The sequence below is a fragment of the Pavona decussata genome, unplaced genomic scaffold, assembly GCF_977016875.1.
Source record: "Pavona decussata unplaced genomic scaffold, jaPavDecu1.1 SCAFFOLD_164, whole genome shotgun sequence".
In the NCBI taxonomy this organism is placed as follows: domain Eukaryota; kingdom Metazoa; phylum Cnidaria; class Anthozoa; order Scleractinia; family Agariciidae; genus Pavona; species Pavona decussata.
In genome coordinates this window covers 546,618-560,680 of record NW_028145575.1, presented here as the reverse complement: position 1 = coordinate 560,680, position 14,063 = coordinate 546,618, and the positions used below count along the sequence as shown (strand labels likewise).

The 14,063-nt window shown below is 40.6% G+C and overlaps 2 protein-coding genes and 2 pseudogenes across 2 annotated transcripts in view; 2 read left to right on the top strand and 2 right to left on the bottom strand.

Annotated features, from left to right (window-relative positions):
* LOC146464360 (schlafen family member 11-like) overlaps positions 1-14,063 on the bottom strand; it is a 74,423-nt gene that overhangs the window by 16,200 nt on the left and 44,160 nt on the right. Inside the window, exon 4 of the mRNA XM_085129825.1 lies at positions 3,959-4,932. Coding sequence (XP_084985951.1) covers positions 3,959-4,932 — 974 coding nt within the window. The remainder of the gene's footprint in view (positions 1-3,958; positions 4,933-14,063) is intronic.
* Positions 2,807-3,947, bottom strand: LOC146464366 (uncharacterized protein KIAA1958-like). Its single transcript, XM_085129826.1, has one exon. It carries the CDS (start codon positions 3,818-3,820, stop codon positions 2,972-2,974), a length of 849 nt encoding a protein of 282 aa, XP_084985952.1. The 5' UTR covers positions 3,821-3,947; the 3' UTR covers positions 2,807-2,971.
* LOC146464365 (uncharacterized) lies at positions 5,054-6,213 on the top strand (annotated as a pseudogene).
* On the top strand, positions 6,743-8,473 carry LOC146464364 (uncharacterized; annotated as a pseudogene).

Sequence of the window (14,063 nt, the reverse complement as noted above, 5' to 3'; positions counted from 1 at the left end):
GAGGAAGAGGTTCCAGGATTTGGCGGCATTGTACTTAAAAGATGTTTGAAATTTAGTAGTCTTGGCAAGAGGCAGGCAAACACCATACATTGCTTTATATTTTGGCGCTTTTTGGAAATATTGTTGCTTAATTATCTCTGAAAAATGCGTGGTAACCCCCAATTTTCTTTTTGGATTTCAATAGCCCTTTCTAAGGTCTGCTTTTCCTGCATAGTCATAAACCGCACAAAAATACTTCTGTATTGGTAGGCACCGTCCTTAAGTGTTTAAAACTTTTTAACTTCGGGCCTGATTTCATAAGATGGGTCAATATTTTCTATTCGAATATTCAAAGCTGCACAATTAACAATGGGCTATGCTATCACTATTTTAATATAGAACGTGGTGTGAGACAGGGTGACCCTCTCTCGCCATACCTTTCCGTTACTGCAATTGAAATATTGGCTATTGCTGTTAGAAACCAAGAAAACATTAAAAGGGATTAACATAAATGGTTTAGAATCTAAATTATTGCAATTTGCAGATGACAAAACTGCGGTGTTATCAGATTTGAATTTAGCGCGTGCTTTGTTTAAACTACTTGAAAGTTTTGAGAAAGTCTCTGAACTAAAGCTAAATGTCACAAAAACTGAGGATATGTGGATTGGATCTCTTCGGAACTGTGAAGAAGAACCACTTGGAGTTAAGTGGCAGAAGTGCGTCAAATTTTTAGGAATTTATATTACTTATGACATACAACTTCTTGTCGAGAAAAATTTTAAACAGAGATTAAAGAAAGTTAAAAATACATTGAATCTTTGGAAGTGGAGAGGCTTATCAATTCATGGTAAAGTAAATATCACAAAGACATTGTTACTCCCAAAAATGATCTATCCCAGTTCTGTGTTAAGTACTCCGTCCCAAGTTATTAAGGAATTCAACATAATGGTATTCCAGTTTTTATGGAACAGGAATGATAAAGTCACTCCTCGGGCAACGTACGCACCATATGAATTGGGTGGTCTTAAAATGATTAATTACGAGAATATGATTAAGGCATTGAGGTTAAGTTGGTTAAAGCGGATAGTTGATGTAGACTGTACCGGCTTTTGGAAGTCCTACCTAAGACTCCTTCTAACTAACCAAGGTAGATTTTTCCTTATTGAATGTAACTATGATGTGAAGAAACTAAATATTTCTTCACCTTTTTACTATGAACTGTTACTGTGGTGGTCAGAGCTAAGAGACATTGCTGATCCGCTTAACAATCACAGATACCTCATCTGGAACAACAAAGAATTTTTGATTGAGCGGAAAAGCGTGTTTTATAGACAATATTTTGATCATGGTATTAAATACACGAAAGATTTACTTTTTGATAACACAAATATAGCATCCTTTAATGCTGTGAAAAGACAGGGATTAACAGTCTTATTTCCTGACATGGACAGGTCTAAGACAATCAATTCCACAAAACTTACGCACATCAGCTTCGCCTAATTTTAAGGTGGTTCTTAATTTGGAAACGTTTCAATGCCGCGATTATTACAGCTATTTGATAAAACATGTATATGAAAGGCCTAGGAAATGGGCGAGGCTGGATGAAGATTTTGATTTGGGAGATGACCAAATTTCTGACGTCTAGCTGCTGCCGATAAGAGTTGCAAATGAACCTTATATACGCTCCTTTCAATATAAGGTTTTAAATTCTATTTTGAACACAAATGATATACTTTATAAAATAGGCTACGTTTCAGCCCCCAACTGCTGTTTTTGCCATGAGACACTCGAAACTTTAAGTCATATCTTATTTAGTTGCTATTTTTCAAACTCCTTTTGGAATGAGGTTATTGCTAACATTTTAAATAAGCTTTGTGGGTGCAGATGTCTCTCGTTGCGTCAAGTTGTTATAGGATTTCTAATAGAGGAGATGGATCTGGTTAATTATATAATTATTGTAGGTTAAACCTTCCTGTGGACCTGTATGTGTAAGAACATAAAACCTTCTTTCATCCACTTTCAGAGAATTTTACTCGAGAAATACGAAACGGAAAAATATATAGCTTTTAAGTCAAACAAAATCAATATGTTCAACAAAAAATGGAAACCATTTGAGAAACTTATTTCATTTAAGGCAGTTAAATTTTTCCATCCTTATTGTTTAATATTAACTTAACGACCAATTAGTGTAATTGTACTTTTCGGTGTCAAGCCAAGAATTTTAATCTATCATTGTTATGTTAATTAAATGATATACATATATATTGTATTACTTATAATTGAGAAATGTTCAGGACTAAGTTGTAATATCTAAGGTTTTTTAAGTGTTGATAAAGTTGTTTAAAAAAAAAACTTTCACTTGATAATGACGTTCTGGAAACATCGTGCCACGTTTTACAATATTTTATCGCAGATTTTTATTGTCAAATAATAATAATAATAATAATAATAATAATAATAATAATAATAATAATAATAATAATAATAATAATAATAAGTATTGGAAATCGTTTGAAGTGAGTGCATTTCGTGATTTATGGGCACGAGTGATGTTTCAAAAGTTCTCAACATTGCACGAGCCGTAGGCGAGTGTAATTTGAGAGCTTTCAAAACATCATGAGTGACCATAAATCACGAAATGCACTCACTTCAAACGATTTCCAATACTTATTATTATTATTATTATTATTATTATTACCAGCAGGTTCATACGATTTTTTATTTACTATATTCTCAACAAAATTACTCCATCATGCTACTTTGAATGCCTTACGTACTACAAAAAACACTTCAATGGGTTCCAAAATGCTCACATGTTTTATTTGAACCAATCAAAAATGTAATGTTGTGACAGGTAAATCAGGCGTGAAGTTTTTGAAAGTTTCTCAGAAAATATTACAAGCTGAACTCAAAAGCTAAAGTTCAATTATTGAAAGTGGCAAGAGCACTTAAGCCCGCAAATCTGTCTTCAAATGTTTGATCTCAATCGGCCTCAGGGAATAACATTCTGACTTGCAGACCTTGGTGAACTGCATTGCCCCTGAATCACGTTAAATGTGACTTGACAGCTGTGAAAGTTGTTGACAGTGAAAGCATGGCAGCTTGTTTTCACCTGTTCACACGTTGAAGTCGTTGCAGGAGAAGACCACATTGGTAGACCAGGAAAACTGCTGGAAGCTGCTGACTGTGGAGTCTTGCTGATAATGTTTGAAAGCTGTCGCTGTTCCTTCTGGCTACCTTCATAGTGGTCTTTAAGAGACTTTTCACTTGCGTGGCCGGTCACCTGGATTATCGACTGCCTCTCGACGCTTGCTGCTCTGAGTTTCTTCACAACTGTCTTCCTTGCGGTGTGGCTAGTCAATTTCTTCTTGCTTGTTTTGAGAGCTGTGTTCGTGACGACGCTCTTCATCATATTGTCGATGCTGTTTACGCCGAGCCGCTGCTTCTTGTACCAAACATTTGTTTTGGGATTTTCGATTATGGCAAGGTAAAAAGGACCTTTGTCTCGCAGCTCTTGAGGAGGTCTCCTACGGTATTGCTTTGACAGTAACTGAACAGGACATCTCTGACCGCCAGTAGCGAACATTTTTGGCAGAACACTACGATGTTTTGTGTTCAATCCTCCCTGCCTAGTCTTTGTAGGATTTTCTTTAAATGTGACGTACTCTGTGCCGCTGTCGTCTACACAAAAACTGAAGTCCTCGACTTCCATTGAATGGTGTTCCTGTCTTCCCCTCAGGCCAAAATGTTGAGTCAAGATCCACCACATCGTCTGGGAAAGAACTCTTGGACTGCAGTCGCCGAGACTTTGTTCACTCCATAGCATTTTAATATTTGCCATAGCATTGTAATAACAACCTTTTACTTTTGGTCAGTGTTTATAGCACAAGGTCCACGGTCACCTTTTTGATGACAGTAACAGTACTGAGTAGTATTAGTATACATAGCAGTAAAATACAATCAAACAATGACTACAAACCTTGATAGCCTCTTTGCCAGTCTACACGAGGAAGAACCTTTTGCTTCCACTCCTCCAGTCCAAAGGCACAACACTCTCCATCTTCATTCAACGGAGTACCAGGCTTGCAATAAAAGCTTTCTGGTGTTTTTGTGAAAACTCCACCACAGCTTTGCATCCCTGCTACGGACACTACAATGACTACAGAATTACATGGAGACTTTTTAACAGGGAAGAACTTTACATCCCAATGGACACCTCTCTCAGGGGGGAATCCCCAGAGGAATTTTTCCACTAGATTGTGAACTTCCTCTTCAAAAGCTTTCTGGTTTGCAATGCTCTGCCCATAAACTATGCTTTTCTCATCAGCAATGCCAATAAATATTTGCCCACCATCACAATTAGCAAATGCTGACATACATTGATGGATCTTTTCCTCGCGTAAAAGTTCCTTATTTGATGTGTAATGTTTAAGCTGAATTTGTTTACATTCATGGAAGCTTACTGATTTGCCATATTCGAATTCATTGGGATCAAATTTTGGAAGGTTGTTCAGGTCATTTGTGGGCAGACTTCCTTCATCTCTGCTGTATGATTTTATGACACCCTCAGCTTGCACGTAACTGGCTTGTGTTACAGATGAGTCACTAGGCAAATATAAATGACTGTTCACAGTACATATATGGCCAGGTGCCTTCACAAACAAGAAGAATCTTTTGTGATTGCACTTCCCAGAAACATCAAAAACATCGCCATAAGAGGATGGATCTATGATGCATTTCAACTTGTAATCGAGTCTCTGGAGGAAGATGTCAAGATCTTTGGGCTTGGCTTTTTCATAATCAGCATTGTCCAAGATCAGCACACCACCACCTGAGTTTGCTAGGGCACAAACTTTTCTGAAAATGTGCTCATCAATGTGTTCTCCATTTTCATGATAATCCTTCTTGCAATGGGTAAGATGGACAGTGCACTGTTGAACATTCTCTGAAAACCTGGGAAAAGTTGTGAAAGAGGTGCAGTTACATTAACGATAGTAACAACAACAACAACAACAACAACAACAACAACAACAACAATAATAATAATAATAATAATAATAATAATGAGTGAGGGATGTGTGAGGGATCAGGTATAGAGACACACAGGGAGCAGACGGAGATATTACAGAATTGGAAGATGCAAGCAACACAGCGCGACCAACTTTAGAGGCGGATTAGCATACTACAACAGCAAGCCAAACCCCAGAGGGCCACTCGCCTATGCACATCGAAAGCAACATGGGCTCGCATCACCACTAAAGTGACAAAGGCCGTGAGTTATTGCAATTAGCGGCTCCAATTCTTGCATCAGTGGATCATCCCCAAGGAGACTTTAATAATTGTTGCTATGATACGAGAACAAAAGAACATTAATGCTGTAGCAAGTGGGCTACTGAAAAGCGGAAATCCCATTAATCCTTCTGAAAATCTGTTTGGTTACTTGTGGCTGGTTAATTGCATTCTCTACTCAGTTGTCGTAGCACTTTACATTAGCAAAGGTAAGAAGAAGCAAAGGAGCAGAAATGATAACATGCAGAGACTGGGCTCGAACAAAGCCAGGGAAGCGTTCGACACTCGAGCACGTGAGATCCGAAGAAAGTTATCAAAAGCCAAAGCAGGACTAGAAAGGATAAGGTTCAATATAAAGATCACTAAAAAGGGAAAGAAGAACCGAGCTCAACTCCTGAAGGAATATAAGACACTATCAGTGGCCAATCTGGTAGCCTATATGGAAAAGGAAGAAAGGAGTGGACAAGCCAAGATACGATCACGGGCAGCAGCATGCAGAGAGAAGTGAAAATATGTTTACTGATGTAGCAGAGGCAATGGCCTTTTGGAGAATGTTATGGCAGACGGAAGGGACTGGAAGTGTGGTACCAGAGTGGCTCTACGAAGTCAGGGACGCATTAGAAAAGAAACTATATGAGCCCCCGGAGGAAGCTTTCGAGCTCTGTGTCAAACATGTCAAGAGAACAATAAATTTTGAAAAGACCCAATTGGAGCGGGCCAGGCCCTGATTGCATTGCCAACTTCTGGTGGAAAAGAGTGAATTGCCTCCATAGTGGAATCATGAAGTCTTTTCAGGCTACAGCACTAGAAGATCAAGACATTCCCCTCTGGTTTACTGGCAGCAAGACTTCGCTTATACCAAAGCTGGGCGAGTTTTCAAGTGAAAACCATAGGCCAGTAATGGCCTTAATACCATCTATAAGTGGTTTACGTCCTGCCTCTTGAAAACGATTAATGATCATTTAAATGAATAGGATCTGATGGAAGGAGAGCAACGAGGCGTGAAAGAACAGTGTAGTGGCACCATTGACAATCTGCTCATTGATTGGATGGTGTGCCAAGATTGCCAGAGAGGCCGAAGGAATCTAAGCATGGCATGGATAGATGTATGAAAAGCGTACACCTCAGTAGACCATCAATGGCTCAGAGAAATGTTTTCCTTGCATCGGTTTCCAAAGTGAATCGGGAATCTGATTGATAGACTCAGTGCCAAGTGGAATACCAGGATAACAGTGAGAACAAAGCAAGGTGTGGAAACTCTGAACGAATAATGTTCTGCAAGGGACTCCCCCAGGCGGACGCCCTATGTTCCAAGCTGGTCACGTTGTGTCTGAATCTCATCGCCTGGAAACTGCGAGCAACTGAGGGCTATAGACTATCTAAGCCCATAGGGGCCAAGATTACGGATTTGTTGTATGTTGACGATCTAAAAGTCTACGCTGCATCGGAGGGAAAGCTTAAAAGAGTCCTGACAGGGACAAGAGTCGCCATGGAAGATGTTGGCCTTCAATGGAACAAAAAGAAGTGCGTGTGCATGTGAAGCGAGGATGCCTCCAAGAGTCACCTGATACGAGGTGTGGAGAGCAAGAACTGGTTGAGAGCTTGAAAGAGGATTCTCAGTATAAATTTCTTGGAGTCCTAAAGAATATCAGACTGGAGGATAACTTCGCATTGGAGAATGCTGCAAGAGTGTACCTTCAGAGAATGTCTGTGATATGGTCGAGTCCACTATCGGATTACTACAAGGTAGTTGCAAGCAACCAGTTTGTGCTACCTGTACTTGCATACTTTATGTGGACGCAAGTATGGCCCATTGCAGAGTTGCAAAGACTCGACAGAGAATCGCGGAAAATCATGATGGAGTGTGGTGGGAGACACCCTTTAGTGACTTGCTCTATCTCCCTAAGAGATCGCACAGACGGGGTCTGAAGTCGATTGAGTCAGAATGTAAAATCACCAAGATTAAAGCGGTGACAAGGTTGTATGCCAATGCAAATCCAACTATGGTGTTGGCCCAACGGTTTGAGGAGAAAGCTGAAAGGACTGGGCGGCGCCCCTAAGTAAAGGATGCACAGAAGTATGCAGGGAAGTAAGGAATTAAGCTAGAGCTGCAATATCCAGATCCATAAGGCACTACAACAGAGAATGAGAAGATTGAGGGGCGCAAAATTGGAACAGGACGAAGAAGGCCTTACAAAACAAGCACTGCTAAGGCGTAAAAGAACAGAGATGGCAAGGAAAGTTCCATACAGCACGCTGGGAGGATAAAGATCTTGATGGTGAGAGTTTCGAGTGGATGTCAGACTGGAAAACAGCACCGACGCACACAATAGCCGGGATAAGTGAGCTCTACGAACAGCTACTTTCAACAAAACTGTACATTGCAAGGAAGACCAAATCAAGCGAAGAACTGGACGTCAAAGGCAGGATGTGTGGAAAGGTGCAGGAGTCTATCGCACATGTGCTGTCAAGTTGCAGTGCATTGCCACAGAAGATGTATCTATCAAGACACAACAGAGCACTCAAAATACTTTTCTTTGAGCTGCTGAAAGACTACCAAATGATAGAGGCCGTTCAACCTTGGTACTCCTCCACAAACCTAAGCCGCTCTACCAAAATGATCAAGTGACGGCATATTGGGATATACCAGTATATGCAGACCACACAGAGGTGCGAGCTAACAGAATTGACGTGAGGATTGTAGATAAGGAGAGGAAGAAAGTTAGCCTGTTGGAGATGAGCTGCCCTTGGATTGAGAACCCGAAGCAGGTTAGGAGAAAACCCGGAAGTATGCCCCTCTACGATGGAAATCAAGAAGCAGTACCCGGGCTACAAGATCACTCAAATGAACATTATAATGGATGTACTTGGTGGATTTTCTAAGGAACTGAGTTGTAGTTTGACGGAAATACTAGGAGCAAGGCGTAGCAGAGATGATCTAGGACAGATGCAGAAGTCTATCCTAAGTAGTAGCCTGAACATTGCCAGAACTTTCAAGCTCTTGTGCTAGATTAAGAATCTCAAACTCCCGTTGCATCCACCTAATAGCTAGATTAAGCCTAGAGCATTTAAAGATTTTTAAAATTTTAATTTCTTTTTAACTAATATTTTTTAATTTTTTATTGATTTTCTTTATTTATCACATGATTTTATTGTAAATTTAGACACAGGGCTAGCCACGGGTTTCCGCCTAGCTCCTTGTATGTTTTTTATGTTATATCTGGCATTCAGATGTTGACATACTGCCATACTAATAATAATAATAATAATAATAACAAGAAGAAGAAGAAGAAGAAGAAGAAGCAGAAGCAGAAATTAAGATTTCTATTTTTTGTCTTATTTTTATAGGTATTATATTTATTTTTAGTGGTATAATACTAATTGATTGTAGCATATAGGTTATGCACGTCGCCCTATATAGCTGTATTAATTTGTTAGCATGCAAACATTCAGACTGCTGTATAATTATTTATTTGACTGTCTTTATACCGTAGTGTCTTGTATTATTGTCACTGACCATTCTTGTAATTCAGCCTTTAGGCTGCGAGAGGGATATCAATAAACTATTATTATTATTATTGTTATGACCAAATAATTAACAAAGAGAACCAGTAATACCCAAATCGTACCATTAAACAATACATGCTCATCTGTTAAAAGTCAAAAGGTTGGTTTCAGAGTTAATTATGGACATGCCTTAATAATTAAGTATAGTTTTCAAAAGGTTTCCATGGCAGCGGATGTAAATATTCAATTGTGGAGACGAAATTAGATTCTTATGTTCCAATTCAGGATCTCTTAGTGAAATAATGTCAAGAAAGAGTGCCCTGGATGATTTATTTGTAAGATATACAGCGGTGGTTCAAAATTTACTGCAGAAACTCATCGATTTATAAGAACAGAAAAAGACTGTGTAATTATTATCATCACAAAGCTAACGAAAAGGACCTCTTTGCTGAAGAATTTATGAAATAGATCAATTCTGCAAGGCAGTTTTCACCTTTATTAATACAGGATTGGCATGTGTTTCCACTTCAAGGGAGTTTCTACCTGGGACTCTACCCAAGTTTCCACACAATACTCCACCCGAGGTTCCAAGCCAGCTCCACTATTTGTTCCACTCGAGACTCCACCTGAGTTTCTACGCGAGACTTCGACCGTGGCCCCACACGACGTTCCACGTGAAACACCATGGGAGAAATTGTCTAGTTTCAAATTCACCAAGACCGCTGGATAAAAAAGACAAGATGCATTTGTACAGGGTTAGCCTCAACCTGAAGCAAAATAATTTATTCACAAATACCAGTGAGAAGATGAACTTTTCACAACTCTGTGTATTGGATTCAGCACTTTCCTGCTAACATTTGTGCACATTTTGCTTCAGGTTGAGGCTAACCCTGTATAAATGCGTCTTTTGTCTTTTTATCCAGCGGTCTTGGTAAATTCGACACTGGACTATTGCACCAGAGAGGACCTGGTTCAACGGCAAATGGATTTCCTTCTTACTGTTTGCGTGGATCGAGAATGAGTACATCATCGAAGACGAAGCTTGTAGTTGTTCAATTGAAAACGAAGAAACTCAAAGAGAAGCAAAGGTTGAAGACAATGGAGCACAAACTAGAAAAGCAAAGGCTGCAGCTTGAGACGGAAAGATAGCTCCTGAATGCACGCACGGAATTTGAACAAGCACACATCAAGTTGTCCGTAGGGAGGTGGGACAGCAGCTCTATTGGTAATAGACCCTCAGTTCTTCCCTCTCTACCCAAGCAGATGCTATACGAGACGGTTGACAGATATTTTGCTTCGTGCGAGAATGAATGGCCAAGACCAGCTCCAACCCTGCTTCTCCAGCCCGAGAAGAATCTTGTAAGCCAGTACATTTCTAGTCGATCCAAAGAATTACTCAATTCCTCAGAGACAGAATATTTTAAAAGTTGCAGCAGGAAGAAGAGGAAACATCAAGATGAAGCAGTACATTTGATGGCCTCTGGACCAGAGAAGATTGAACTGCCCAAAAGAGAGTTTATCTCTTTTGATAGCAACCCAAAGAAGAACCCTCGATTTATCAAGAGTTTTGACATAAACACAGAACGGAGAGAGAACGAGGATGACGAAAAACTTAGTTACCTTCTACAGTATTGCAAGGGTGCTGCAAAGGATGTTTAGAGAACTGTTTGATGCTACTACCTGAAGAAGGTTACCAAGAGGCGAAATAGATCTTACGTAAGAACTTTGGTCAGAGGCATAGAATAGTGAGTCTTTCATCCACAAGGTTGTGAAAGGTGCTCAAATCCGCGCATGGAAGTCTGGGAAGTTGTCTCAACTGACTGGTGATATGAAGAGCTGTGCCCTAGACTCAGAACATACGCATCATAAGGCTGACATTATTTCTAAGGACACACTTAAGAATATTATCATGAGGTTTCCATCTTATCTTCAAGCTTAGTAGGCCGGGGAATCAAACAAACTGATTGAGGCAGGGATTGAGTTGGAATTTTCTCACCTGGCTGGCTTCGTGGAGAAAACAGCAACTGTGGCAAATACCGCATTTGGCAAGTTGGTGGGAGGTAGGTTAGAAGGAGATAGTAGACCTAAATCCAGATGAAGGTCAGGTGGCGCCTCTTGTGATCCAGTCAATGAACGGAAAACTCACCTCAGATAGTCAGTGGACCCACACACAGACCTGTTACCCAAGGCATGAGCATACAAGCAACGACCTTTTTGTCTGTTTTGCAACAGCACTCACAACTTGGAGAGATGCTTTAAGTTTCAAGACAAGACCTTTGAAGAACGAAAAGAGTTTGCGATGACCAGAAGACTGAGAGAAAATCACCTTGCTAAACAACCTAGAGCAGCAAGGGCATGTCTTTTCAGTGGTTGTGGAAAATGCCACCATTCTCTTTTCCATCTACCGCTAACTGCAATTGAAGGTTTCAAGATAACAGTTGGTGGTAATTCTCAAGACAATTCCTTAGAAGATAGATTATTGAACGCCACAAGGGCCGTCGATGAAGCCCAATGTGCTGCTATCGAATCTGGAAGATCTTGTGTTAGGCTTCAAATAGTTCTAGTGAAACTTCGTGGTGGTAATAGTGTTCCAGAAATTAAAATCTATGCCTTTTTGGATAATGGCTGTTACACTCTGTTTGAACAGCCTAACCCTGGGTGTGTCTAGGAAACCTGTTCACTTCTCACTGTCTTCGATAAATGCTGAGAACACCCCCAGCAGTGGTACTAAACGTGATGGCCCTTGATGGTGATGACCCCATCCTCTTGGACAAGGTGTGGACCATCGATTAAGTCCCCATTTTGAAACAAAGTGTACCTTCAGATGAAGACATGAGTCAATGGCATCACTTGGGGGGTATAAAGTTCCAAAGATTTGTCACCGAAGAAAAGGCTGTAGGCATATTTATTGGAAATGACGTGCCAGAAGCGCATTGGGTGTATGAAGAGAGACGTGAAGGACAAAACCAGCCATATGCAGTTAGAATCCCCCTTGGTTGGATGCTAATCAGCCACTTGGACAGCTCCTTAGCAGCTAGGGCAGCGCGGGTTAATTTCATAAGGGGAAGCTAGGAAATGTTGTCAAGCCAGCTCAGGAGGATCTATCTATCTATCTACCTACCTACCTACCTACCTACCTACCTACCTACCTACCTACCTACCTACCTACCTATCAATCTATCTATCTATCTATCTTACCCTGGCATTGCAAGCCTTTTTGTTTGAATTATTGTGTCGCTTTGCGCAGGCTTCATCTCCTCGAAAAGAGATTTCAGAAGGATTTGTCCCTGCTGGAGAAATATTGCAAAACCATCAATGAATAGATCACGAGAGGCCATGCCAGAAAAGTTCCAGATGATCAGATTGATCCTGCTGGCAAACCGCTGTGGTGTTTACCTCACCACCCAGTCATCCATGAGCATAAACCTGGCAAAGCTAAAGTGGTGTTTGACAGTGTGGCATGGTTTGGAGATACGTCACTAAATGACCGAATGCTTCAGGGCCCAGACCTGACAAAAAACCTTACTGGTGTGTTGCTCAGATTTTGGCAAGAGCCCGTTGCGTTAATGGGAGAGCAGATGTTTCATCAGGTTCTTGTAACACCCGATGACGATGACTGCCATGCTTCAAATGCAGTTCTTCTGGTGGTAAGACAGAGACTGGTCCAAGATCACAGAAGACCATCAGATGCTCGTCCATCTATTTGGGGCTTCATTCCCCCCCCCCCCCCCCCTTCTGTGCAAGCTTCGTGCTACACTGTGAATCGTAAAACAATTGCTTAAAGCGCCTATGAAGTGAAACATTTTTTTGCATTTTTTTGAAGTCTACCATGTCTTAATTATGAAATTATAAATGAAATGCGCTAGAAAAACAATAAGGTGCTTTTTTCAGTTGTACAAAGTAGCCCAAAATGAGAAAAATAGTGTCCCAGAGACTGGGACCTGGTTTAGCGTTTGATGACGTAGGACATGCTTCAGAGATTTGTTAACAACACATCTTGCCTTGTTGTTACACAGAATCACCCAATATTTTTATCGCGAAAGTTTTCGTGTTCAATGATTCCACCCCAAAAAAAAGTCTGACAAGGACAAAGTAATGTCCTTAACTGAAACTTTTCCAATGGATATCTGAAAGAGTCAAGCGATTCAGCCGAAATTGAAGTTGTTGCAATTGTTTGACCCGATGCGGATCATACTGGCGTCGAACAGCTCAAGAAAAAACGAGGACGAAGATCAAGATGGCCTTTCCGCTACCATTCTGCGTGCTTCATTCGAAGGCAACATTTCAGGGAATGATTGTTGAGTTACTTGGATATATTTTGCCGCAATAAAAAGGGGAAGAATTTCGTAGTTTGCTGGAAATTCTATCTCCAAACTTGATTTTGTTCGATTTGAGGATGCGTTAGAGCACAGATGCTGCGAGCGGAAATTGCGCAGGCCCGTCAAAAAATCACTTTTGATGGAAGTAATAGTTTTTAAAAGTCAGATCGAGCGCGTTAACTCACAAAGCATGATGAATTTTCTGTGATGACCGACAGGATGGTCATTACGCAAGATCTCAGCTTGAGGTTGACAAACCCGGCTAAGCGACTCCCGCTGTGTGTCTGTTGTGTTGATAAAAGCCTTTGCAGCTTTCTTGTATAAGAGGTTCTTCCCTTTTGATCAAAATGTGGTGTGACCGCTCGTGATCGTGAGGGGAAATCCTCAAATATACTGAATGGAGGTTTTTTTCTACTGTTCATTAGAACTACTTTTCGATATGCATGACAATGCATATGCTACAATACCCGGTTACAATTGTGGCTCTGTGGCATTTGTTTAGGTTTATTGGCTCGAATTAAGCAAGATTTCTGGGGGCGCTAAATAAATGTTATCTGCCAAGACTGAGGATCGTGGATATCTCTACCCGTGATTTCATGCTTGTGCTATTTAACTGCAGTAAGATTGCAGGGTGTTTGTTTATCATAGATAGGAGAGTGTAATATATCCACACACATCTGATCATCGTTATCTTTTGCTTTTGAGAGCTCTGGCTTGAATCTTTCCTGTGAATTTGGGCAAACTGAACCTACTTCTGCCGTAAAGTTTCCTCTCTCGGGAAGTAATGTATACTTATTCCCGGCATATCAGTTTTTTTCACACAGTTTGTCATATTGGAGATACCAGCCGCATAATAAGTCGCCAAGATCGAAGAAACTCTCTTCGCCACCATGACACTCATGTGTTCCAAAGTATTTTCTGCGTCACAACCTTGTAATACGATCATTTTGGCCGGGCGCAACATGTAGA